Below are 27972 nucleotides of genomic sequence, written 5' to 3'. Positions count from 1 at the left end.
GAATGACTGATCGGCATAGCTTTCGTTTGATCCCCATCGACTCGATCAGGACCGCAAACTACGTGGGTGACTGGGGTACAGTGTCTACTCGTCTCAGTAGTGATTCCTTGTTCGTGGCTCGTTTTGCTGCTTCCTCGGGAACCAAGACCCGAGGGTGTACCTGCAGCAGTGCAAGAGTTTCTTACCGCGTGGGTCTGGATTGGGAAGACGGTCATACCTAAAAATATACAAAATTTAGGAAAAAGTTAGGAAACCATGAAAAGGGGCCCCCACGTACTCGAACCGTCGCTGAGACGGTGGTGGTAGATCTACAGCGGCCGTGCTTCTCTGCATACGAGGCGTCATCGCGTGACGCGTTACGGTGTGAACTGGCAACCCTTTCGGAAAACTTTTTAAAACAAAAGAGGAAATTTTGCTTAGTGGAAGTCAGGTCGTGAGCTCCTGGCTCTTCGAAAGCTTCCTGTTGAAACGGAGATTGACAATTGTTCCCCGACGCTGTCAGCTCACCTAAGCGCACACGTCGATACATGACTGACCTCCCATGTATGACTTCCCATTCCAGAACGCTTCCCATTGAGTGCATTGCTTCGAAAGCCGGCGGAGTGTGCTTTTTTTTTCACTCACTCTCTGCGAGATGGCTCTGTCGAAGCACCAGGTGAGCCCATTTAATGAGGAAAATTCTCTCGTCTAGCTGCGTTTTGCGTCCCGAGTGTGCACACTCTGTTGTGTGGGAATTTTCGTCGCCAATCGGCTGGAAGGAATTCGGCGCTGCCGCGTCCGCAATGGACGCCTCTGTAATGAGCCAGCGAGCGCACACACTTCGTGTTCGAATACTGTATTCACGGCTTGAACTTTGGTTAGCGCGCATTTTCCGTGTGATCGCTATCGCACAGACTGGTGAGAGATCGCGTTTCGAAGAGCCTGGCGGTGGTGCTCATAGTGCGCAAATGTCACCAGCAGGGCTTCTTTCACTCCCACCTTCCTCCCTTCCCTTACGGCGTGGTTCGGCTGTCCGCCGAGATATGCGAGAGAGAGATACATTTCCTTTCCTCAAAAAACAATCTACCAATTTAGCTCCGTATACCCGCACGTGGCCGCTTCCCCTGTATGCAGCCGTGCCGTGCCTTCCGTAGCTTACGCAGCGACGGCGTCGGAACGAGTGTTCTCGGCACTGTCCCAAGCCGGAAGGCACACAATGCGGCTGCCCGGGCCAGCTTGGCGCCTGCCGACGCTGGCGACTCTCCAGTAGTTCGCGACGCGTCCTTCCTAGGAGCACTCGACGAGCTGGGCCGGTGCGGTGTGTTCTACACGCTAAGCACGAGTACACCTATATGGGAGTATAAAAAGGGAATAAGTTGCTCTCTAGCGCGGGGCACAGGAGCGGTTTCGCGAATGAACACTGTTTCCCCTCGGTGATCTCCATCGCGATGAGGAAGAATGTGTGCGCGAATGCTGCGCCGCGTGAAGGGGCCGCAGCTGTGTCGGGGCACGACTCGGGCGGACCTCCCGCCGCCGCCGGTCACGTTTCAGGCGTGTGTGTGCGCGGCGACACGCGATAGACGACGGCTCGCCTGTCGCTTCGCCCTGTAGTTGTACTACGTCGCGTGCTGCTGCTGCTACGCGTTTGCGATGGAACTGGGTCCCCCACTCGCTGTCCGATCACTTCTCCAGCCGCATTTCGGTTAATGCATGCTGCACCGCGATGCTGGTGAACGATGCGAGTGGCTTCGATTTCCATTGACAATGACGAAGGTTAAGCCCCCCCCCCCCTGTCCCCCCTTGTTTTTTTTTGTGAGTTCTTTGTGCCGCTGTGTGAGTGGAGCGCGCCACCGCGAGTAGGAATGGTGACGTCCGCGGCTTGACTCGCTGACGCTGCGATGTGCTGCGGCGAACCACAACTGTCACGCCGATGTGCTTCGTTGTCCACGTCATTTTTTTTTCTCTCTTCCTTTCTTTCTTTTCAGTCGCTGTCACTGCTGTCGGTTAGCCGGTCTCGCCGTAGGAATGCCCGTCCGCTTGCTCTCCTCAACCGCTTGTGCTCCGTCGCGCGCGTAACCATTTGCTTGCATTTCCGTGTCGAGTTGCGCCATTGCGATGGGTGCACGCTTGTGTCCTCGATCCGTATTCTTTTTCTATTACGCGTCGGCTGGGAGGACATGCCGCCCAGTCTGCATGCTGCGTGTGGGCAAAATGGGGATCGGGGTCGCCGCTGCTAGTTTGTATTTCGCGCGCTTTGCTGTCGCCGTTATCAGCGGGCTTGCATTGTTTTCTCTTTTTTTCTTTGTCCGCCGCTCGAGCCCCCCCCCCCCCATTCCCCCTTCGATAGTTCCAGCGATTAGGCGGCCGTCTGCATCGAGGCTCCATAGACCGGCGACTCACACTCAAACCCCAGGTGTCGCTTCTCTGTGAGACACGAGTGCGCCGCAGTTCGGCGTTGTTCATCGGAGAGGTCTTCTACGGGTGGCTGAGGGAAATCAATGCAGCCTTGTTTACCGATCCTGTTCCTCGCGTCATTGGCTCGGGGGATGGGGCGTTCGCGCTTACCGCCAAGATTGGGCATTCCTGGTGAACCGCTTGTCCACCGCGGTGGCTGTTGTGTCGTCTATAGACACCTTTAGCGTACCGTGTACCGTGTTAGCGTTACTGGTACCGGAGTACCGGGAGCCAACGCGCAGTCAATGCGCATGCGCAGATCGCCTTGACGGCGCTAGATGGCGCCACATACCCGGCAGCTGTGCTCACGCCCGCAGCGTCGGAACCAATCGGCGCGTAATCACCGCCGGTGGGCGGGTTCCCGGTACTCCGGTAACGGTAGCGGTAACACGGTACATGGTATGCTAAAGGTGTCTTATATCGTTTGCCCCTGACCTCGAGGGGCGCGCGGGGTCGAATCCCTCATTTCGACGGAGGCGTCTTGCGAAAGCGATCGTGTGTCGTATGATGTGAACGCCTTTTGAAGAACCCCAAGTAGACGATATTAGCCGGGAGCGCTGCACTACGGCGTTCTTCGTGGCCCCAGTGAAGCTTGTGGAGAAGTTTTGCCTTCCTCACCCTCACACCGAACGGTTCTACACGGATTCGAGTGTGCTGCCTGATAGCGGTTTCCTATTCCCGCGTTGCAACTCGTGTCTGCGTAGATGGTTCTTACCATACTCGCCTGTCGATGTCAAAGAGCCGCCTGCTTTTAAAGGACTATAGATACTTAATCGTGGTGGCATGTTTTCTTCTCTACAATGGTGCGGGACACATATGCGATGCACGAATCATCATGTGGTATTCGCCTATACGACCGCTAAATAATTTGTAATCCAATTTTTCTGTCAGGCTGCTTCAGTTTCATCAGCCGAACGATGTCTGTTACGTAAAAATGTGGTTATATGCTATATGAGACATTGAAAAACGTCGATGTAATCGCCGCTTCATCGTTTTATTTCACTACAGTGCTGAAGCCAGCCTTCCTCAAGAGCCGGAATGACAACAAGTCTAGAAGCAGCGATTGTATTGTAGTTTTTTCAGGCGTCACGTGACCTCTAACCTGACTGACTGCACAGTCATCATTCGGCTGTTGAAACCGAAACAGCACGAAAAAGAAATTCGGTTATATATTGTTTAGCGGTCGTAGAGGTATACCAGGTGGTAATTCGTGTATAATACTGCCTTACGCACCATTACAAACAAGAAAACGTGCACCCACTCGCTACTGGCATCGTTTCGATGGCCGCGTTCCGGGGAGCACACGTTTGCGACGAGCATTTTGCGAACCAGGTTGTCTGACAACTCGTTCACACCGTGTCCTGTGTCGTCTGCGGACTGTTGTTAAGTGCCACCATTAGCCGAGTGTTTGCACGCCAGTCCTCTCCCCACGAAGAGTCCCGCTGTGCGGCGACGACTGACGACACCGCCCTCCCACTGTTGCGCGCCCTCGAACGCGGAGTGTTTGAGCGCGGCTCATTCAAGCCTCCCGAGAGAGAGAGGCGTGTGCGTACGCGCAAGTGTCGGGCGGCGGCTTCCGTTTGCGCAGCCGCAGATGCCTCGGAATTTCGCGTGGGTGCTTTTGTGTCTCTGTCGCGTCTGGCTCTCTCACGCTGCGTTGCGCACGCGTCACCGTGGCGGTGCTCGGCGGCGCTGGCGTTGCCTCTGGGAGCAGCAGTCTCGGCGAGTTCCAGCAGCCTACTACTACCCGCCAAGGCTGTTCTCCGATTGCGGCGGGCGCGCTCCTCTAATGAGATTACCAACATCTCGGTGGAGGTTGAAACGGCCGGGAGTGTCGATGTAGTTCTGGAGCCACCCCCGCCCTCTCTGCAGTGTGGCTTTGCGGCGGTTGTGCGGGAACTCTGGGCGTTTAGTCTGCAGGTGTATTTTGATCCGCTGTTCTGACTGGCGCGTACTGCGGTGCATATGTTCCTGCGAGGCGTGGAAACGCGAACTGTGTTGACGCTACGTCGTCGGCACAACGTTCGCCCCTAGAGGATCGCAGGTGGCGGATTCTCTATAAGGGTCCCCTATCCGACACCTTAGTTAATTGCTCCGCTTCACGGAGTGTTGCGGCATCGGAGGCTCTCCGTTACGTCTCCGCGTGACTATATTGCAGCGCGGCGGCGTTACGCGTTTGCGTCACGCCGGGGTTCTCCGTTGATGCGTGTCGCCTCGACGGTCGTTTCGTTCTGCGGTTGAGAGGAGCGCTGTCGCAGAGGTGGCTGTGCGCAACCGATGCTTTCTCGGGAGAGGGCAGCTCTGACGTCGATCTCGTTGTCCGGGTGCGTTCCCCACAGTGCACGGTTGGCGGACCCTAAAAGTTAGTGCGCCGTTCCCTTTGTGTGCGCTGAGCAGAACAGCACCCGGTTACCATTGTTGAGAGCTGCCGGTGGAACGGTGTGGGGCTAGCGGTCGTTAATCTGCGGCAGTCCAACGTCATTAGGGAAGGAGAGAAAAAAAAAACGGCAAGCTTCCTTTCAAAGCGGGATGAGCGGTGAGGGGAAAGCGCTTGGTGCTGGTGCAATTTAGTCTCGCGGATTATGTCGACGTTACAGTTGAAAAGAAAAATGTTCGACTTACCCTTTATAGCAACTCCTCGGGGACTTCAATGTGGGACCGCTCGCGCGACGACACTGACGGGACAGGCGTTTTCACTGCGCCCACGCATAAATGAAACACTCGAGATGATTCCTCCGAATGCACCGAGCTTCGATGGTGAAGCTGCTCCGAGCGCACCTTTCTCTCGGTGGCGTTGAAGATTTTCGCTAGCACACGTGCGGAGTGTTACCTCTTTGCGTGCTTTGTTTTCCCTCTGCGAAGCTTTCCGCGCTCACCGGTCGTCCTCCCATGTGAAACAGGAACGCCTGTAGCTTCACCTGGGGAAAAAATTCGATGTGGCTTAGCTTGGTTAAGCCCGGTAATTGCGAAAGCAATATCCGTAGCTACGCCACGGTTCAGCTGGTAGTGTAGCTGGTGGTGGTGCTTGTGGTTAGACTTGTGGCGATGCATCGGTTATACAATCCAATGCAATACAATCCAATCCACTGCTATCCAATCCAATGAAATCGAATCCAATCCAATGTAATCTACTCTAATGCAATCTAATCTGATCCAATCCAGTCCAATCCAATCTAATGCAATCAAGGTCAAAGAAGGTCAGTGGTGGTCACCGCCGCGGCACGGCAAAGGCGTGAAAGTGCAAGTAGTATTGCTTTCGCAATAAAAACTGGCGGGGGGGGGGGGTCATTTAATCTCCGCCTTAAGGGTATGACGCGATAGCTTTAATGGGATGTTGGGGTAGTATATGCGGAATTGGTCATTATCTACTTCACAATGATAGATCCATGAGGGTCCTCATAACACTCCTGACCACCGGTTTGGTGTCCTCACTTACAGATCGTGCGAAAGCTTAGTTCCTGTGTATTTTTTGTTCAACACTGCGCGAGTCGCCGAGCCATTTCGCGGAGCTGTGGAAAGGCCATACTGCGCATGCGCGAGGACGGCGCACAGCTGGCGCGCCGCCGCCGTCGCTGAGCGGGTGACTCGGAGGTGCCGCCACCGCGCTCGCCAGCTGCGCATCCGGAGTAGCGGCGCATAGCTAGCGTGCCGGGGCCGCTGCCGCGCACTCTCTATCGCCTCTCTCTCTCCTCGTTGCTTTCGCGCAATCCTCCAGCCAACTTTTGGCTGGAGGATTGCCACTGCCAATTTTTTGGCAGGGATTTTAAAGGGGCTGCGAAACACTGCTTGGGGGGATACCGGCTATACTTCAGGTGGGTTCTTTATGTCACACAGATGCTGACCTAAAAAGAATTGCAGCGATCGATGCACAGGAACGGGAGTTATTCAGTGGAGAAATTTCAAAATACAAGCAAACAAAACGCTGCCCTCAACTCGATTTTGGCGGGGCTTCCCACTCCTATTTCGCTCTCCCAATGACGGCACCTGGCGCAACCAATCAAAACAGCCAGCCAGAGCACGTCGCGGAAGTTTGTACTCCATGGTTGCCTGCTCCCTGTAACTCGTTTTTGCTGAGACTGGCAGCGTCGCTTCCATGCCAGAGCGCCCCTGGTGGTGCATTTTTATTTTACTTGCTTTGCAGGGCTTTTATCTAAGACAAACAAGTTGTTTTTGTTGATCTAATATAAAACGCAGACAGGTGCAAAATGTGTCTATTTATTCACACAATTTGCAGTATATTTACTATTTGTCCGATCATCAAGCTCGCGCCAGGTGATGTCATATCCGCTGCTAAAAACCCACCACTGTGTGGCGACACCATCAGAGCCATGAAGTTGTTTTTAGGAGGACATTAAAATATTAAAAAATGGAATATACGCGGTATTACCGACGCTAATAGCACCATTATAACTCACTGTATGCAATCAACAGGCAAAACAGTTAACTAAGATTGTGTTTCTGGGCCCCTTTAAGGTGTCCTGTGCTGCCATAGCACAGGTGTGCAGTGGTGCGGCCTCGCGTACTTTCTTGGGTTTTCGTGTTTTCAAGTGGTTGAAACATTTACTGCCTCTTGAAACTGTGGCTGAGTCTTTCTTTTATCTTTCCTCGTTGTTCGGTAACTTTCGGGCTGGTATGTAGAGCCGCGAGTTGAGGCGTGTGAATTTTTTTTTTCTTTGTGCTCACTGTATACGGCGCACAAGTGACGGGACCTGACTGACTCGACGAAAGTTTCTCTTGGGTGATCAATTTTCGCTTTCTCGGCTCGAGCTCTCTCTCAAGAGTGCAGTGTGTGAGAATCGGGTTGATTTGCGCAAGCCAGTGGCGCAACAGCGTTTCCAAGGCTGCGGGAGGTGGTCGTGCTACCCCGCGGCCCTTCAGATTTTGCCTGATTAGGTAGCGGCACCCCCTTTTTTTCTTCTGTAGCGGTGCAAGACGCAGCCCTTCCTTCCGTATTTCACTCGCGCCTGCGCACTTCGTTCGCTGCCTGCGAAGGTGTGGCGTCCGCGCGTTTCTTCGACGGTGCCCTGCCGAAGCCAAGGCAGCGTTGTAGCACGCATTATCGCTGCCCCTTTTACGTGCGCGACTGCATCGCTCGGGGAAACGAGTGCGTGGCCCGTATCGGAAGGGATCTGCGTGAAACCGATTTGACGCGTGGACATGCGCCGTGAAACATGCGCGTCATGTGGGCGATGTGCATACGAGTGCGTTGAAGCAGGTCGCGAAGAGACGGGAAAGGTCCAGTTTCTCCCCTCCTCCTGTATTGATTCCCGTGGTTCGTTCTTCGGCATGCTGGTGTTTGAAACCCCGCGGTTGTCGTTTGATTGTGCATGTCGCGGGCTCCCTGCAACCGCCCAGCCGCGATTTCTGATCAGCGTACGCATTGTCTTTCCTCGGCCCCTCCTCGTCTCGCCCATGGCGGGTGAGCGGTCAAATGTTTAGGGGAATCCCCCAAGGTGGAGTAGATTTGTGATAAGGGAGCAATTACTCGTTGACGTCCAACCGAGCGCAGCCCTGCGGCTACAGAGGAAGGCTGTACAGCTTTCTCAGAAATTCTCAGTTAAAGAAAAGTTAGTCATTGTCTGGGGATCGAACCCGGGACCACCGCTTCACCGGAGCAGTCGCTCTACCAACTGAGCTAACCAGGACGGCAAGCTTATGGTAGGGCGAGAGCCTTAACTGCGAAGTTTCTGAGAAAGCTGTACAGCTTTCCTTTGTAGCCGTATGGCTGCGTTCAGGTGGATGTCAATGCGTAATTACTCCCTTATTACCCATAGGGTGAGCGGTGGCGTCTTGGCGCCGGTGCTTGGCCCACCGCGTTGCTCTTTCTGTTCAACCCATTGCGTGTGGCAACCCAAGGCGCTTCTCCGGCGAGGAGGAGTGGCGCGCTTTCTCACACTCTCTCTCCCTTCCTCTGGCTTGCGGACTGGACAGCGACCCTGGAAGTTGGCAGCCGGCCTGGCGCGGCCTGTCGGGGCGCCAAGACCCGCTCGCATTGCCACGGCCGCTGCCAGTGCTCGGTCCGTCTCTGCGTCTTCCGTGGCGGTGTTGCGGTAGGCGATTGACAGGGTCGTGATCAAGTTGTGGGGGTATGTAGTATACATCGCCGAACCATCGTGCCATCGCTGTGGGCATTGCGCGCTTTTGCGTCGTAGTGCGTCGATATGTGCCACTCGGGATACCCCTGTCGACAAGCGTGGCAGCGCCCTTCCAGGAAGAACACCATGTTTATCTCCAGTAAGCCAGCATCGTGCGCTGTCCGTAGTGACGTACAATCAAAAGCCTTTATGGTAGGGATTTTATGCCGCCTTTGCATCGAAAGCGCACCCCCCCCCCCCCTTCTCATGAAACAAGACAAGCCTGCCGTTTGTGAAGAATGTGGAAATGACAGACTAAACCATATTTTCTATTGTGCACAAAACCTGAGAAAATCAGCATTTCACAGTGTTTTATACTGTGTACACATTACTGTCCACCAAGCTTGCTGTCAGGTGGAAATGGGATGTACAGGGCGCATGCGCGCGCAGTTTCTCAAGCCCTCGTGTTTATAGTTAGAGCGTTCCTTTAAACTGCGCGTGCGCGTGGCATGCGCTCACAGCCTGCTCCCGGTGGTTGTTAGGCAGTTCCTTTGTCACGTAATTGTCGGCGGCTGCTGCCGTTCATCGCGCGCAGCCTGTTCCATGGTTCGGGGACACCGCCGACGTTTCGGCTTGGCCGCTACTGCCGGTATTGTTCTCCGCCCGGGGTATGTCCGCGAGTGCGTGCGTGACTCCGTAGAGTTGGCGGCATCCGTGTTCGAGTGTGTACATCCTTCGCCTACGGCAGCTCTGAAACGTCGTGGCCGCTACTTCGGGCCCGGCGAAATGTGGCCGAGGGTCGGTCCTCTCCGCCGTCGTCCTTCCAGGAGGCTATACGCGTCCCTTGTCCTGCGTAGCTGCCTGCCTGCGAGTTCCCCGGTGGCAACACGCGTGGCAGTTTTGTGCTCGCGTGACCGGTGATCGCTGCCGTGTGTTCTTCTCGGGAATGGCGGCCGTGTCTGCCCCCGCCCCCTTTGTGAACGCAGGTGCGTCCGCGGCGACCTTCACGCCCGGTGCGCGCGCGTCTCTGATGGGCGCTGTCTCTCCTCGATCGCCGTTGACCGCGCGTTTGTGTGTGTTCGCGCACTGGTCGACGGTCCCCGTCTTCGAGTGCCTTCTCGTCGGATTCGCCGCTGTTCCGTGCGGATTGCAACACCAAGCCTTGCGCACGGTGCCCTGCTTTCCGGAGCCCTACAAGGGTGAGAGTGCACAGCGTATCCTATGCAATTTCTGTACAGCATCCTACGAGTATCGGATGCTCTGGCGGTCAGTTCGCAACGCTACTATACGGTCGCGTATAGTGGACAACGTACGCCTTACTCTTTATGGGGCGCTCAGCGTGTCTGGTTTTGTGTACAGATGTTTGCATACACTGACGAGCACGTCTTGTTCGTTTTTTTTCTTTTTCTTATTCCCCCTTCCTACCGCACTAAGCGCAGCAGAGAAGGGGTTCTCCTTGCGCCTATTCCTTTGTGAGCGACCTTGCGCGAGCCGTGAGACCCGTTCCACTGCCGATCTGGAGCACAGGCGGCTGCGGCTGGCCGGGTTTCGACGGGACGAGGAGGAATTCGGAGTTTCGCATTGAGAACTCACACTCGTGGGCCTCGATGGCGGGTTTCCACCGCCTGTGGCGGTGGTACCATCCGCGTTCGCGTCGTCTTCGTGAGACGGAGAGCGCCGCGGACAGAGGCGCGGATTTTTCCCACGGTTAGCATTCGAGGGTGAAAGCCACTGCATGCCTGTCGCAAGTAAGACATGATGTTGGGCTAGTCGGTTCATGGTTAGAGCGAAACAAAACTGCGCGAAGACGACGGGACAAAAGAAAGGCACAAATACACACACACAAAGCGCAGACTCGGCGAACATGTCCCCAGGAAGGACCCGGGGCGCCGAAGAGCCTCTGGATTACGGGAGGCACAATCTTGCGCTTCAGGCAGTAGCCCAAGACTCTTGACTGGCACGTTGACAGTGCGATGAGGTTAACATAGGTAGTTGCCGCTTGTCCCTTGTTCATAGGAAGAGTGGTAGAGCCCAGAGTAGAAGAAATGTATCGAAGTAAGACATGATGTTGGGCTAGTCGGTTCATGGTTCATCGACTAGCCCAACATCATGTCTTACTTCGATACATTTCTTCTACTCTGGGCTATACCACTCTTCCTATGAACAAGGGACAAGCGGCAACTACCTATGTTAACCTCATCGCACTGTCAACGTGCCAGTCAAGAGTCTTGGGCTACTGCCTGAAGCGCAAGATTGTGCCGCCCGAAATCCAGAGGCTCTTCGGCGCCCTGGGTCCTTCCTGGGGACATGTTCGCCGAGTCTGCGCTTTGTGTGTGTGTATTCGTGCCTTTCTTTTGTCCCGTCGTCTTCGCGCAGTTTTGTTTCGCTCTATGCCTGTTGCCGCGCAACCAAACTACCCTACCCGTCACCACGTGGCAAGGCGAAGATATATACCAGGGTGTCCCAGCTAAATGTAACCAAGCTTTTAAAAAACACGGGATGCCCTAGCCGTCTGAAACCAACTGAGGGTTCTTTAGAGTCGCGTGACCTAGTCTGCAGTATTTTTTCTTTTTTCAAGGTTAAGTAATTGGTTAAGCTTAATTAGCTAACTTTTTAATTATTGACTTGATGAACAAAGTGTCAATGCAAAAGTTGTAGATCGCTTTGAAAAACAGCTGACTGAAACAATTGCAGCAACGTACTATTTACGTAAAGTGTTTTTACCGTCCTTTAACCGTTATTCGGACAATAAAGAAAAGCCTCCACGTGACAACCGTGCCACTTCAACGTCCCAAGATGAACCTTGGAGAAAGAAATCGTGTTTTCCTGAAGTCCTCTCCTCGATGAGACTTTGGGTGCACATTGGGGCAGAGAAGCGAGCGAGCAGCTGGTCACGTGATAACTTTCTTTTAAGGCTGATAAATGAAGCTACGTAAATCGTACCGTGATGGAAACAGCACTTCTACTAGCGGTTTTCCGAGGCGATCTAGAACATTTCCATTGACACTTTTTTCCTGAAGTCAATAATTAAAAAGTTAGCAAATTAGGCGTAACTAATTAATGAACTTTGAAGAATGAAAAAAAAATACTCGAGACTAGGCCATGCGACTCTGAACAACATTTAGTTGGTTTCATTGGACTTGGACACTTCGTCTTTTTAGAAGGTTGGTTACATTTAGCTGGGACACCCGGTATATAACACATATTCCCTTTCAGGTGCCTCGAATTCGCGACATATATTTTGCGCTCCCTGTTCTCATGGAGCTCGGATATACGAGGTTTTCATGTCAACGTGTTCAAAACCCAGCGCTGTTTTTCGTTTTCGGTCAGAACGTTTGACGTCACTGTGAGCAAGCTGGACGGCTAGACGTTGCGAAATCGACGGCGATTTGGAAGTCGTCGGCCCAGGAGCGTAGTTCGCGCCTCGCAGCAAAATGTGAGCACGTCCGCAGCGACCCTATTCTGCATCTGCGATTATCAGGGAGGTCTGTCGTAAGAAGTTTTTGGAGGTATTTATGTTTCGTCCTTGGGGCGGCTTTATCGCAAAAGTTGGGAGCTGTGCGAAAGCACTGCATGCATAACGGAGTCAAAACCTAACCAAGAATCTTGTGTGGAATCTCGGAGTAACTCGGGTTAGTTCGGAGGGGAGCGTCGCGCCAACTTCCGCCGAGTGGAGAGGGGGTGTGAAAAACCGCACATGCAGATGCCAGAACTCGGTTTAACTACGTTCAAACCCTAGCACTTTTAAGGCGAAATCCTTTAATGCCTCATCGTTGTCGACAGAAGGTGGTCAGCAGAGGTGTCACGCTTTTCGGGTGGTCGAAATGGTTATGACGTCAGAGTGCGCGGATTCGAAGTAATGACGTCACCCACGGACGCCTGACGCCCCCTTTGGAGCAGACGACAACTAATCAAAAAATAGTTGTCGTCCGGTCCGACAGGGGGCGAAAGGCGTCCGTGGGTGACCTCATTACTGCGCACAGAGCCATGGACACAGCTGAACTCATCGAAGCAGAGAGAGAGTCGTGCTAAAGAAGCAGTCAAAGTGCGTAGTTGTAATGTGTAGTCAAATAAAGCACTAGTACAGCACAAACAGTCTCGCAATCAATGCCAAACAGTGCGCCAGGAAAGGCTTTCACCTTGCAGCACTTTAGAGAGCCGAAGTTCTCCGTGAATTTTTTTCTTCCTTGCATTGAGGGGGATATTTTGCTTCTCAATATCCCCTTGATGGATCTCGGCCGCATTTTCCTTCGTACGTATCCGGCGCACATATTGGGGCCGCGTGCGCAATCGCGCGCACCCAGGCTGGTTTCCCCCACTCCCCTCCGAAGGGAGTCCTTTCGACGCGCCCCACTTGCGCTCGTCGAAGACTGCAAACGTTCAGCTCCTCTCGATCGGTTGTACGTCTCATCCCGGGCCGCGTCGGAAGCAGCGAAAAAGATCGCCGTCCAACCCAAGGAGGTTACGTCGAAGCTCGTTCGACCGATGGACGGATGATGTGCGGAGGACGCGTGGATGGATGAGAGCCCATCGCTGCCTCTTTTTTCTCCTCGGCCGGAAAGCAGACGGTCGTAACTTGCGTATTGCCTCCGCGCATTGCCGCGAGAAGCGTCACTTCTTGTGTGCGCCTCGGATGTATGAGGGAAAAACGAAGCAAAAGAAAACGCCGTTCTCGGTGCCCGTCTTTGCGTTTTGCCTCCCCCCCCCCCTCCCTCTCTTTTCAGTGGCGAGGCGCCGTTCCTCATCACATCGTGGCCCCGATCGAGAGAGGCTGTTCAGTTGGTGTGGGAAGAGGTTGGGAAGACGCAGTGCGTCTGGCGCGGTGATGATTGCTCGGGCGGCGGAGCCAGTCGTCGGACGGTGATGAACTTGACTCGGTTGCCTGCTTCCTCCTTCTCGCCCTTCTGCCTCTGGCGCTGTCCGGTGGCTCTCTTTTATTTCTTTTTTTTTTTTCCTTCGCGTATTCGTGTCTTCCGCGCGGCCGAAGTCGGGCGCGAGCTGTGTGACCCATTTCGGAGGCCCTCCTTTTTTGTAAGCCATTGAAATGCGCCGCTGACTGACGGCCTCTTGCGGACTTCTCCTTTTTTTTTGTTTTTTTTTCTCTCCTGCTCACCGCCCGTGGCGTTGCTGTTTCGAGAGCCCCGTAACGTATTCCTGTCGTGCTCCACCGCAGTCGGGCCTGCATCCCTCGGGGCAGCTCGGCTCCGAGTGTTCGTACTTTCATTCGCCTTCGTTTCATTCTGCGAGCAGTCTGACGTAGAGGTCGTTCGCGTGCCTCGACTTCCTACCTCAAGGGCATTCGAATTTAGAGTCCAAGCAGCAGTGCGGACAGCGACCCGTGCAGAGCCGTTCATTGTACCCCCCCCCCCCCCCCCCCCTTTCTTCCTTCGCCTTGTTTTATGGTAGCCCGGAAGCATGTCACTCGCTAACCTGCATCGCTTGTGTCTGGGTATGTGCAACTTACTTTGCGTCGTGTCATAGCCTCCTTTATACTATAAAGGAGGCTATGGTCGTGGTTAAGCGGTGTCGTTGTCCTCTGTAGTCCGCGCACGTTTCCCGACGGAGTCGTATACCGGTTTCTTCGCTCTTATAATTGAACGATTTGCGCGGAACGGGACGCGATTAGTGAACATTAGGGCGAACGAAGTGTACGCCGCAGCTCTTTCACGCGAATTCGTCCGACGTCCCGTGAAAAGCCTGCTAGCTGGACGAGCCTTCTTCCCTATAGGTGTCCAAGGTCCTCTTCAGCTGTGTAACGGTGCTTCCTCCGAAGCCACTGATAGCTCTGGTAGTAGCCCAGATTCGGCATCGACCGGATGCGCGTCCACTCGGCCGGTCGCCTATATACTTGAGTCACGACGTTTTAAGGATCGGGGGTGTCTGCGGCCAGGAGAGCGCGAGCAGTAACGCGAAGACGTGTTGTTAAAAGGCGCCCCCCGCTATCTCCCCGTAGATAGCGCGGCGGCGAAGCGGGAAGTTTGCTCATGAATGGGCCGATGTCTCGAAAAGCGTGGTTCATGCAGGAGACAGCGCTTTCCGGCGCTTCCTCCCCGGTGGTAGTTCCATCGAGGCGGAGCGGTCGCCGCGTTGTTGTAACGGGCAACCGCCGACAGCTAGCTGGGTGCGCGCGACGGCTGGTCCTTGCCGCAGCGTGTTGCGATTGTGTCATCGTAACCGGACCGAGGAGCTCCTCGCGTTCCCTCTTGCCATACTATCGCGGGCAGCGTTGCGACAGGGCGCGCTCTCCGCCGTCTCCGCCGACGCCGTCTGGCTCGGCTCCCCGCTGAGACTGTTCTCCCGTGGGTCGCCCCGCATCGGCGGATTTTGCATTTCGGTCACGCGCCCTTGGCGCCGCACGGTGTCGCCGACAGAAGTCGGCCGATCGTGCATCGCTCCGGCTCATCCTAGTTGCGTGCAGCGCTGCGTATGCTGGGGCTGCTATAGCGTGGTAGCCTGGGGAGAGGTTGGGCTACTCGGGATTGAATTTCAATCCCCGCCTGGCCTCTTTTAAACGCTCTGGGAAGTCCCGAGACCATTTTCTTTGCACGTACGGTGCATAGCAGACCGCACCGCTCCTTCGAGTCCGCGCGCGATGTCGACGTGTACAGCGCCGATGCGGAAGTGCGGGTTTTTGTCCACGTAGTCGATTAAACGCGCTCGGATTGGCTGATGCAAAGCTGTTCTCCTCGCCTTGCCTGTGATTCGAGAACACACGTGGCCGCGTGCGACGCGACGTTGCTGCCCGCCTTCCGCGTCGTCGGAAGCGGTCTCCGTGTCCGCGTATTCAGCGGCAGTGCACGCAATTGTCGCCGGCGTGGTGTGCAGACTTGAGCGTGGGCTGCTCGCCTGCCGGGTCCGGCCGAGCCCGTGCCATCGTCGGGTGCACGCATTACGAGGTGTTGCCGCATGCACCCTACTGGTCTAGCGAGGCTCAGAGGGCACGGTGCGAAGCGCCTGACGGAAGGATGGGGGCTTCGGGAGGAATTAAGCGCCGCGAACCGCCATGTTTGTCCCTTAATGACGTGTTTTTCACGCGTAGACTACCAGGGCGGTGCTTTTTTTCTTTTCTTCTTTCGCTGCGCGTGCATTTAAATGCGGCCGCCGTGGCCAGGAACTGATCCAGAATAACTGAGGCACCGCGGTGGTTTTCATTTTTGTTTTTTTTTCTTGTTTTATTGCTTATTATGCCTTAGAAATTTTACCAAACAGGAGCCCTTTAAGGGGCCCTGACACTCCATTTGAGGAGAGTTTACTACATTACTACATTGCGTTGTCATGAACACCTGAGCCAAATAGTACTTCTGCACGCAGCAGAGGACCCACAATTCCGCGCGAAATTTGGGGAGTCCTTTCTGGCGACTTTTTCATGCCCTCGCATGCTGTTCAGAGGTGGCTATTGGTTAAAATCTTTCTGTCGTTACGCAGCTGGCATACAGCTGGCAACGAATAGAATACACTGTGGGACCTGCTTGAATGTCTTCGGGCTTCGGTTCCCATATAAATCGCTTACCTCACGGTACTTCGTCTTCACAGATAACAAAGCCGCGCCCTGGGCCATGTACGGTTGGCTGCATCTGGATCTTGCGCAACTGTTGTGACATCGCGTTCGCTTCCACTCGATCGCGGCAGTCGTAGCTCTTCGTTTTGGTGCGTAGCATCAAGATGGTGCTTGTCCAAAGGCGCAGGTTTCCAACGCCGCCACAACGCTGGTCCCAGTATCTTGGGACCCCGTCAGCGTTCGATAGTGCTGCCGTGCGACCGCGAGGAAGACCGGTAGTGAGTCTGCAATCGCGTCGCAGCTTTTCCTCGAGCATTGTCGTTACGCAACCTCTCGCGTGAACCCGTGCGGTCGCCACTCGCTCCTTGAGGTCATCCCATGGTCAAGGACGCTTTGCGGCCAACTTCCTTACCACGCGGCCTCGAAAGCGGGGTCGTACACCCAACGGCGCACTTCGGGGCGTTGTTTGGCTCAGGACGCTGGGTGGACGTAATGATGGGTACCCTTCCATCCGCAATGATCCCAGTTGAACACCAACGTGGTAACCAGTCCCTCTGCTGTGCACTCTCTGATGGCGCCTTCCATTCGAGCGCATCTTGTAGCTGCACGTGACGGCTGTTCGAACGCCATACATAAGACTCAAAGTGGTATGCATTGACCGAACTTTAGTGAAGCCTACTATTTCATCGACATCTGCCACGTATCCAAGCATCCCCCCGCCAGCTCGAAGATTACCTTGGGGCCCCTCCCGAAAAAAAAAAAAAGAAAATCCTGGCGGCGTGCTTGATCGGCATCACCTTCAGCCCAACTACGCCCTCTGCAAGGCCTCTCCAATGTATCTGCAATTAACCCTGTCCTTTGCCAGCTGCGGCCACTGTATCCCCGCAATCTTCTTAATCTCATTCGCCCACCTAACTGTTTGCCGTCCCTTGCTACGCTTGCCCTCTCTCGGAATCCACTCCGTTACCCTTAAGGACCAGCGGTTATCTTGCCTTCGCATTACATGCCCTGCCCAAGCCCACTTCTTCCTCTTTTAACCCGCGTTTGTTCTCTGACCCACTCTGCCCTCTTCCGGTCTCTTGAAGTTACATCTATCATTTTTCTTTCTATAGCTCGCTGCGGTGTCCTTAAGCTGAACCCTTTTCGTTAACCTCCACCTTTCTGCCCCATAGGTAAGTGCCGGTAAGATACAGCTGTTGTATACTTTTCTCTTAAGGGATATTGGTAAACTGCCATTCATGATCTGATAGTGCGTGCCACACGCATTCCACTCCATTCTTAGTCTCTTACTTATTTCACTCTCGTGTGTGCCGGATCTGCGATCACTACCTTCCCTAAGTAGATCTAATCCCTCAGCACTTCCAGCGCTTCGCTGCCTATCGTAAACTGCGGTTACCTTCGGAGACTGTTGAACATTACTTTTAACTTCCTGCATAACGATTTTCAAGCCCACCGTTTTGCTTTGCCTGTTCTAGGTCATCGATCATGCTTTGCAGTGCGCACCCTAAGTTACTTAGCAAGGCGGTGTTATCAGCGAATCGCAGGTTAGTAAGTCATTCTGCACTGTGCGATGTCAGTGCGCGTTCAAGAAAGAAGCGCGGGCGTACCAATTATCCGCAGCCCTCGACGACGGGGTTCCACGCAGCCCGAATCGCTTTGGGTCACTCAAACCCGCTAACCTAACCGTTAACTTTTGTCCCAGCCCTTCCCAATTTAGATCTCTAACCGCGTCCTGTAAAGACGCGTTGAATAGCATTGGAGGGATCGTGTGTCCCCGCCTACGTCGGCGTCTCCGCCCCTCGCCACATAAGCAACTTTCCCCTGCGGACGCCTACCGTTCCCCTAACATTATCCGCAGATAAATGTCCGTGGTGTGGTGATATTCCCACACATTACATGGACATGCACAGCTAAACCCAAGCAACGCGGCGCTGAAAGGAGATGACACTGGCCAGCTGCACCCTGGAAGACCAGGAGGTGCTAGTTGCCATCGCCGAAGCGTCGGCGGAAGCCATTGGAGTCCTGGACTTAGGACCCCACCCACAATCCTCTCCGGGCATCTTTTGCATAATAAATGTTCACTCACACTCTCTCTCTCTGCCTGACACCCTTCCTTTGCATAGTCTCTTGGTGAGATCAACTCTCGCACCTCCCGCTTTTTGCTTGTGTCCCCGTGTGTGGCCGTGCTGACCCCGTAGGATCACGCGTAGTTGGCGCTGCACGCTGGGTCCCCCTTCCCAGTTGCTAGCAGGAAAAAGAAGCTGGCCAGGAAGCGGCGGTCGCGTCATCTTTGTTCCCCCTTCCTCCCCGAGCCGTGTCCTCTGTTACGCCAAGAAGGAGACTGCGCCGATTCCTCGCCGCCACGCTTCCGCTGTCTCCGTGGTCGCCGAACCGTGCCGCTTCTTTCCTGGTCTCGCACGTGCGCTCTTCCTAGCGAGGGAGAGCGCTAAGCCTGCCTGGTTCGGTGACTACGGGCCGGGCGCAGCGTTTGCTTGGCGACTGGGACGTATCACACGCTACGTGCGGCCAGGCGGCGGCTCAAGTGGCGGGGGGTGATTTGGCTCGCAGATTTTTCCTCGCTAGGAGGGACCACGCGCTACACTGTCCGTGCTTTTCGGGTCGATTGCGTTGCGCGTAGGAATCACTCTCTCTCTTCCGGATGACGCGTGCTGGCCTCTCCGCTTGTTCCGTCGGCTGACCACGGGCGTGGCGCTTTTTGGGTTGACGCTAACTCCCGAGTCACACTTGTCCGACTTCGGTGTGTGTGCCAGGAGTTAGTTTTACTGCGGAGGCGCTTTTATGAGGGACTTGACGATCTTCATGAGAGGTCGAGTCCCAGTGCAGTCGCAATACCGCTGTGCTCCGCGTGTCATGGTAACGGTGACTGCAGGTGTCCCACCTTGTCTTGCGCCATCCCCCCGGCTGTTCGACCGGCTCCACACCATTGCGAATCCCTCCCCCTGCCCCTTCGAGCGGTTCAGAAACCGCTGGTGTTGCCGTTGCGTCGATCGACGCCCGACAACTGCGACCCGGCACCCTTGGCGACCGCTTGACCTCCCGTCGCCGCGGGTGTGACTCATCGCTGTCGCCGCGTCTGCACGATTCGATCCGGACGAATCGTGGCCGCCGCCGCCACGGCGCCGGCCGTCTCTTCCCCTTTCCTCCTCTCTGCCGGCCACTGGAACAAAAGAATTGGCTTCGTTCGCCCGCGGCTCAAAAAGAAGCGGAATCCGCACGAGGACACCCCCCCCCCCCCCCCCCCTTTCATAATCGATACGGACGCCACACGTCACTGGCGACCGCAGCGCCACCACGACGGGCGACGCCATGTTTGCCGGTCGTCCCGGCAATCATCGCGCGCGCTCGAAAGCCGGCGAAGTCAGCCGGCAGAGACCGCGTGTGCTGCAGCCGCGGCGTGCTTCACGTGCGTGACCCGTCCCTCGCCTGTTCCCTGCGGTGGTGGAGTTTTTCTTTTTTTTTTTTACCTCTCGTCTCGGCGCGATTATTCCGGGTGCTGTTGTGTGTGTGTGTGCGCGCCAGAGGAGTGATGACGGGTTTGCGATGAGTGGAGGTGGCCGGACGACCCCGCACGCCGCCGCCGCGCAAGACTTGGGCCGGGGGCGCCTCTTTCCCCCGGGCATCGTCTGCTGCCGTCCGAGCCTTCTTCGCGTGATGCGTGCGCAGTGATGTCTCAAGCCATGAAAGAGTACAGGCTGTGAGTGTCCCGGTCCCCCTTCCTGCACTGTCATCTTGCTTGTCTTCTTAGTGCAGGAGCACCATCGCGTCAGCCTGCCGGCGCCGTAAATTTGGTGTCCCTGTCATTACGCTCTTTGCCGCACTGCCACGGAAGGGAAAACCGGAAAGGATCTCTGTGCAGCTGTGCTGTCGCGGGTTTACGGACGAAGAGCCGTTGCGTGAACTCGTTTGATCAGTCATCGATTGCTGGTGACCGTCAGCGATGTTCCAAATGCACTTCACCTGCTGATGCACGTTTACTTCGATGTCAGTTTCAGTTCGGTTTTAAGCAAATCAGAAAACTTTTCCGTTTTCGCATTGCTTGGACGCCGAGCCATGCAGTACAGCTTACGTGGGCATGTCATGGAGCTCCTCTGAGTCCGGCAGATTCATCATTGCCTGACTCAGTGATGAGACAACGGAAAGACTGCTGATAGAGCTTGAGTCCAAATCAGTGATATCGCTTGATAAGTACTTTGATGCTATGGATCGGCGTGTCGTAGCACGGCGGAACCTTGAGATGTCTATCATTGCTTGCATAAAAACAAATATATATGTATTGTGGACCGACCGTGGGTGGAAGGGTGTGTCTGTTGGATAGCACATCGGGCGGAAATGCCCTCAAAGGAGAGATTGATATTAGATAAATGGTGAATGTCTGTGAGGGGCAGGGGTAGTTGGACTGGGCATTAAGTATGCGCGGAGGGTGCCGGCAGCGTACAGGTTGAGTTGTGTTCGTGCATGGCTCCTGGTGGCAACGTGAGAATGACTGCAGATGTAGGTACGGATGTGCCGATGTTCTTCTATCCCATTATATTTTAACGGATTCGATCCCGGCCGCGGCGGCCGAATTTCGATGGAAGCGAAATTCTAGAGGCCCATGCACTGTGCCATGTCAGTGCACGTTAAAGAACCCCAGGTGGTCGAAATTTCCGGAGCCCTCCACTACGGCGTCCCTCGTAGCCTGAGTCGCTTTGGGACGTTAAACCCCCATAAACGAAACCTAAAGCAAGCAACGACAGTTGTGGATGTTCTAACGGGTTACAATCCGCAGCAATCTGACGCGAACGTCACCGAGAACCGGCGGTGACATAAACGGCGAGTTAATCCTTCAGTGCAGTTAGAGCGGGCTGGTGTTCGCGATTTGCCTGCCGTACTCGTCTGCGTGTTGCCAGAAGCGGAATTTGGCGTCGCCGAACCAGCGTACATGTTTCGCGGTCCAACTTGCCTGCTTGGGCATTTTGCAGACCACTGGACAACTGACACCCCGGGGGCGATGAGTTGCCGGTGTTCTTTTTGTTGTCGTGGTTCTCGCTTTTGGCGGTATTTCATTGGTGACACCCCTCAACCGTCTGCCCTCGCCTTCAGGGGCTTCATAGTCGTCGGAAGCCCCGCTGAGTCCGGGATTATTCAGGAGCGGGGCTTCGGACACCGTTCAAGTGGAGGGATGATCCCCGCGCTCTTCAAGGTCGGGGGTGCTTTCCACGCGTCGCTGGGCCGGGGCTCGCGTGTGTTGTTTGTGTGTGGGCGCTCCCTCGTTGCCACGGCAACAGCGACTCGATCGGCGGCCGCTTCGGAGCGCGCACTGGCGTGTGCGTCAGCCGACGCTCGAACGTCAGTGCGTTTACTCACGGCGTGCCGCTTCTCGAAGCTGTATCGATTGTGGAAGAGTCGCGTCTCCCCCCTCCGCCCCCGTTTCCGTCAAAGTTGAGAATTATTTTGCCAGCAGTGTCCGGAAGGTTTAGCGCAACGACCGAGCGTTGTTCGATGGCGGCCCTACAAGGTCGAGTGGGGCTACTTCCGCACCGAAGGTTACTGTCTCGCCACCTTTCGAGAAATGTCGATGACAGTCTTTCTGCGCTTCGGGACGACTTGTTTTATGCTGTGTCGGTGCAGGGTAGCCAACCGGAAACCTTTCTGGTTAATCTCCCTGCCTTTCCCCCTTCTCTGTATCTATCTCGAGCTCATTTTTTGTGCCTAAATTGAAACACTGCTACTAAGCGTCGTCGGGAGTCGAGGCCCTAAAATGGTTGAGAATGGGAGAGAAGCGGGAAATCGTTGGACGAAAAGGAAGCGAAAGGCGGCCTGGAGAGCGAAGCATATGGCACAGCTACGTGAACCGATTGCACGCGTCTTTATCATTGCTTGGACGATAACGCCGACGTGTCACCGCCGGCTGGGAGAACGTGCTTAGGGGGGGTGGGGGGGGAACTGGAGCGGATACCCGCAGGTACTACGGTAACTATCTCGGACAATCTCCTCGTCTACAGCGACGCCCCTAAAGGGTTGCAGAAGGTCCCGCCGCCTGGAAACCCCATATGTCGGTTGGCACGTGTTGGTAACTCGTTATGTCTCCCGCAAAGCGTCCTGCCCACCCTCACCGTTTCCCGTTTTGACACCGTTCGGACGGCTTAGGGGCTTCCTGGACCGGTGGAAGTGCATTCATTTTGAAAAAAAAAAAAAATTCTGATTAAGAAAACAAATTGTGCAAAATCAGAGGGGGGGGGGGGGAGGATTGGTTACTGTGCATTGGTTGCCTGGTGCACATCCTTGGTGTCGAGCCACTCTGTTATTTGACAGGGTGCGCTTCCCTTTTAATCAGTCAGTGGGTGCTGGGAAAAAGAAAAGTTTAATAAGGACGACGTGGGGCTTGGAGGTGGTATAGGGATGAGCAGCACCTATGGGCCGGAGAAAAAGGTGGAAAAAAGAGGAGAGGCAGCCTTGGCCTTTCATCACCTGCGCGGGTTAATAGCGGTGTCCATCGATTGTGCTCGGCCCTGTACCCGCTGCTTGACGCCGGCCGCGCGGGTTTCGCAAGTGCCCCCTTCCACGCGAGCACTTCTCGAGTGCGCCGCCCGTCGATTACGGCCGCGCTCATTACCGCCCGACGAAATGCGAGTCCGACGGAGGAAGGAAGGGTGTTGTCACTCCCCTCCTCTCTCGTTTTATTCTTCGGCCTTTTTTGGCCTTGCGTCTCCCAGCAGACCCCGGTCGACTTTCTTATCCTGGCAGATTGATGGGGAAATATCCCTTCCCCGGCGACCACTTTGCACCCGGTTCCTCCTCGGGCATCGTTTCTTTTTCTTTTTTCGCCAGAATTCCGCACGAGTTTTCGGGTGGAGTCCGCGTCCTGGCCCGTGCGCGTGACTCTGCGCTTATTGGATGTCGTACGGAGCAAGCGCGGGGTCCGCTTGTGCCCACTGCTCTATGGTGTTTGCTAAAGGATGAGATCAGAGAGATTCACTGTTAGCGGATCTTCAGCGGAGTCGGTTGGCGCTTTCCGTGACCGCACGACGCCGCCGTAATAAAACCGGCACACCCGATCGCGTGCCGCTCGACGATCCTGGGCGACGTTCCCCGAGGGTCGGAGGGCGCGCGCTGGCGTTTCCAGACCGTCACGATGGCGCCGACGTGCGCCTCGCTCACGGCCAAGGGCAGCACCGCCACGGGACCCCTTTGTCGTCGTCCCCCGAGGGACGCTCGTTCGGGCTCTCGATCCATTCTTCCTTGTTTTCCTTATCTTCCCCTTTCTTTCCTTTTTTAGATATGAGCTGTGTTGGGGACTTTTTTTGGGGAGGCAGGTGTAGGTGCGTGATATGGCGACCACTTTCGCCTGCTGGCCATTGAAAACGCTATCTTGGTGGCCCTTGGGGAGTGGGTAATGTAGGTCACGTGACTCTAGTCGGCCTGACCTGTGTTGGCCTTGGAGGGGTGCTCTCGTTTTTGTGGAGGGTGGGTGGCGAAGTATTTAGAGCACACTTTTTTTTTTTTATCCAGCGGAAGACAAAAACTAGAGAGTAACACAGTTATAGCTTTGCTACGGGCTTTGAGTCTCAAATGCCTCATCGGCCAAGAGTGTTCTCTCTCCAGAATGTGCCATATTTGGTAATAAGACTTGCGTGGGCCTGGAATCGGCCACAAAAACAACACTACTTTTTCATGGGTAACTTTCGGTTTGGAGGACACATTCGCTGCCTGTATAAGCTGACATCTGAAAATAACTAGAGTTACTATATATGCTACCAAAGGTAGCACAGTTTCGCGTCTGTTTTCAAAACGGCGCTCACAACTCCAATGGTAGAGCGCCATTACGTGGCGTCCAAGCAACCGTGTACTGCGGAGAAGGCGATGCTCGGGACACTTTTTGTAATTCCCGACGCCACCGCTGCAGCGAACTGGATTGACAGCCGGCCAAGTTCGAAGCGTGTCCACTATCCAACCGCTGTTTACGTTCGCTCCTGTAGGGTGGCTAGTGTGCTTATCTCTCGAGTTTTTTTTTTTTTTTTTGCTAAAATTTGCATTGAGGTTTCTTTACCGAAAACAGGCTGTACTTGCGGCTCTGCGCTTTTTTGTGTACGATGTTCAAACGCTAAACTAGAGCTTTGTGTTGCGTATTTATCCCTTTTGGCTTAAAACCTGAATGGCAAGCAAGTTTTAAGCGAGAGAATACATGTTTAGGCATCTGATTGTTTACTTCAAATGCTAACGTTCATCCAGTTTCAAGTAAACTGTATTCTGGATTTTATGCTGTCCTTTTTATAGTTCCAGCTCATAACTTTTTGCAGGAGTTTCGGGTTTAGTAAAGGGGATTATAAACAGGTTTTTTAACGCAGGTCCAGTGATTAAATGTTGCCCGCAAAGATGAATGAATGCCTTGTCATTCATTCATCTTGCTTGCATCTTGCTTGCATTCATTCGTCTTGCTTGTCATTCATTCATCTTGCTTTGTCAAGCGCTGTCCAGTGCCTCAGCTCCGAAAGTGGAGTGGTATGCAGTGCAGTTCTCCCAGAGGGCTTGTCGCTGGGTTAGCCAGTGCTTGCTAAAGGTTGTTTTGTAGCTTTCAAGGTGACACTGAGGAAGATGAAAGAAGACAATGTGTATTGGGCTTAGCAGGTTAGGTTACACGTTAAGTAAAATCTCGGCAGTGATCTTTGGCCGAAGGATTCACCCGTGTTCCCCCTGTGCAGGAAGAAGATAGAGACGCTGGGCAAGATGACGGCCATGTCGCAGGAGGACATAGTGAGCAGCACCAAGACGGTGATCCAGGGGCTGGAGGCGCTGCGCAACGAGCACAATTCGATCCTGACGGGCCTGCGCAGCTCGGTGCAGGCCGCCCAGCAGGCTGCCGCCCAGCAGGACAACAAGGCCGGCAGCCTGGTGGTGGAGGAGAAGGCCCAGCTGGTGCACAAGTCCCTGGAGGCCATCGAGCTGGGCCTGGGCGAGGCGCAGGTGATGGTCGCCCTGGCCTCGCACCTGCAGGCGGTGGAGGCCGAGAAGCAGAAGCTGCGCGCCCAGGTGCGCCGGCTCTGCCAGGAGAACGCGTGGCTGCGGGACGAGCTGGCCAACACGCAGCAGAAGCTGCAGGCCTCCGAGCAGAGCGTGGCCCAGCTCGAGGAGGACAACAAGCAGCTGCAGTTTGTCAACTCGCTCAAGAAGTACGACGAGCTGTCCGCCTCCACCACCTCGGTGGCCTCCACCACCACCCAGGGCGACGACTCCCAGAAGTCACAGGGTGAGCGCTCGCTTATTAACGTTACTGGGGTGGCGATTGGTGCCTTTGAACCTGCGTCACGCTGCATGTTTTTTTACGAAACGGCTTTTTGCTTGGCATTAGGGCACCAGAAAGCTCATCCATTACTAGCAGCATTTTCCTGTAATGTAACCTTCATTGGGCTGAGCAGTTATTAGATGTATGTAGCTTGACTTTTGTTACCTGTGTACAGATAAAATACCACTCCATTATTAATGTGGAACGGTGGGATGGCGCTGGCATTAAAGGTGACGATTGGTGCCTTTGAGCGTGCATCACGCTGCGTTTTTTTCTATAAAAGAGCCTTTTGCTTGGCATTAGGGCACCAGAAAGGATACAGTGATGTGATAGCTGCGCCAATTGCGCCGATGTGCGCCAAAAGGCAAAACCTGCTACATCCTGCTACATTTTTGTTATTGTGCGCCAAACGCGTATTTTCACTTTTATGTTACGCCTGATGTTGTCAGAGCAGTGCGAGGGGCAAGCAAAAGGTACAGAGAACGTTTGGCAGCTGAAGAAGAGCAGGCTGCCAAACGGCAGCGTGCCAATGTTCCCAAGATGACACCAAGTGATGCTGACAAAACCCTCAAGCTGGAAGTAGAAACAGCAAAGAAAATGCTGGTGAATGCAGAGCTGCTCATCAACAATGGCATAAAGATGAAGAATTTTGGTGATATTGAAAGTGGGCAGGCCTTGCTTGCTGAAGGGAAAACAAGGCTTTCAGCTGCTGTTGACAAAATGTCGCCTAAGGCAGCCAACTAGGCAGTATTTTGCAGTTAAAGACTGAGTGATGTTGCTCACAGAAAAAAGGCACAGAATAGGTCCACTGCTTTTTGATAGGCCAAGAAGCCGAAAAGTTGTGCTGTCGTGTACATAATTATTATTCAGTTCGAAACGTTGATAGTGTTATTTCATTGTTTTTCTGTAAGCTTGTGATCTGCATTCTAGTCATTTTTAAATAAAAGTTCCAGTGAATTCCTTGTTGTCCATTTATAACTGCTGTCCTATAGGGGCTTGGCGGCTATAACACAGGGCTGATCTATACTTGGTCGCATAAAAGATTACATGACACTGAAGTTCTAAAATTAGTTATTTGGGCCAACATATGATGTTTCACAATTGCCTCTAATTTAATTAAATTATTGCCAGAACCACGATCTGATTATGAGGCACGCCGTAGTGGGGGACTCCAGAATTGGACCACCTGGGGTTCTTTAATATGCACCTAAATCTTAGTACACGGGTGTTTTTGCATTTTGCTCGTATCGAAATGCCCCTAACATCCTATTGAACAGCACCTTTTTGTTCCCAAAGGTTTCCTCCTTATTTTAATATTTTACTTCTCGCAAAGTCAATTTTTTCACTTGCAATGAGCCTTGAGCTGCTCCAAAAGCTTGTTTCCCTGCTCCAAAATTCCCTTTTGGCTGCTCCAAAAAGCTGCTCCAAAATGGCTTCAGCCAATCACATCACTGTTCATCCATTACTGCCAGCATTTTCTTGTAATGTAACCTTCATCATGCTGAGCAGTTATTAGATGTCTCTAGCTTGATTTTTGTTACTTGTGTACAGATAAAATACCACTCGATTATTTCTGTGGAACAGTGGGATGGTGCTGGCATTAAAAAAAGACAAAGGGAGAAGTAGCCCAGTATGAAGCAATCATAATAAATAGTATGTTAGTTAAGACAGTCAAGAAAATGCAAAGTTTGAGAAATTTCACTTGGCCCTCAGTGTGAAAACTTGAGTTCCCTGCTGGTATAGTGCTGCTGTGACACATACGAGATGTTGACCCTGCGTGGCATGCCTCCATGCAGGTGAGAAACGGGAAGGTGACCCGCCCCTCGACCTGGGTTTTCCCGACGATGAAGAGAGTGGCCAGGATGCACTGTCTCCACCTGGTGGAGGTGTGGGCATGGGCCCCATGGGGACATCTGGGGGTGGCGGCTCAGCGGGATACGAGATCCCGGCTCGGCTGAGAACCCTGCATAACCTGGTGATCCAGTACGCATCCCAGGGGCGCTACGAAGTGGCTGTGCCCCTCTGCAAGCAGGCCCTCGAGGACCTGGAGAAGACGAGCGGTCACGACCACCCGGATGTGGCCACCATGCTCAACATCCTGGCACTCGTCTACAGGTATGGGTGCAGCACCATGGTTACCAGAGAGTTGTAGCTTGCTCGACCGTCCAGTCTAGTTTGTTGCCCAGCTTTCATCGGTGGGACCTCACTGGGACGTCATTGGGACCTCATTGGGACAGCAGTGTTGTAGCAGAGTGGTTCTCATACTTGGTTCCGTGGGATCCATTGGACTCTTTGGAGTGCTTATTGAGTTCCCCAAGGACCTAAATCCATGCATACCACAGTCGCCCCCTTTTTTATTTTGGGACTGATGATACTCAATGTTTTTTTTTTTTTTTCATATTGCAGGCACTCATTATTGATTGAATTTTACCACTTTTCGACAAAACCGTACATCTCAACAGTCTTTATTGCATGCATCTCAGGCAGGATGGGACAAAAGTGAAGACACGAGAGGCTATTCAGCAGGTCTTGAAAGTCACCAGGGTTGTTGTGCGGTGAAAAGGTTTGAGAACCTCTGGTCTAGCAGTTAAAGTTGTACAGGTGTTTATCACCTGCCTAAAGTAGCTCAGTTACACCTCCTGCCTGTTGTCATCAATTGTTGATTGACTTTTACGTGCCCAAGC

General features: G+C 54.0%; 1 protein-coding gene across 7 annotated transcripts in view; it reads left to right on the top strand.

Annotated features, from left to right (window-relative positions):
- Klc (kinesin light chain) overlaps positions 1 to 27972 on the top strand; it is a 105074-nt gene that overhangs the window by 28739 nt on the left and 48363 nt on the right. For 2 of the 7 annotated variants that reach the window (XM_089555050.1, XM_089555052.1), the window contains exons 1-3: positions 19362 to 19720; positions 24708 to 25252; positions 27085 to 27403. In XM_089555050.1, the coding sequence (XP_089411176.1) occupies positions 19692 to 19720; positions 24708 to 25252; positions 27085 to 27403 (893 nt within the window). In that variant the 5' untranslated portion in view covers positions 19362 to 19691. Of the gene's footprint in view, positions 1 to 19359; positions 19721 to 24707; positions 25253 to 27084; positions 27404 to 27972 lie in introns of those variants that run through there. The other 5 variants (XM_089555049.1, XM_089555051.1, XM_089555048.1 and 2 more) reach the window with 4 other exon arrangements.

Source organism: Amblyomma mixtum, chromosome 8 (assembly GCF_055824585.1).
Source record: "Amblyomma mixtum isolate Tamu chromosome 8, ASM5582458v1, whole genome shotgun sequence".
Taxonomy (NCBI): domain Eukaryota; kingdom Metazoa; phylum Arthropoda; class Arachnida; order Ixodida; family Ixodidae; genus Amblyomma; species Amblyomma mixtum.
This window is presented reverse-complemented; position numbering and strand designations above follow the sequence as displayed.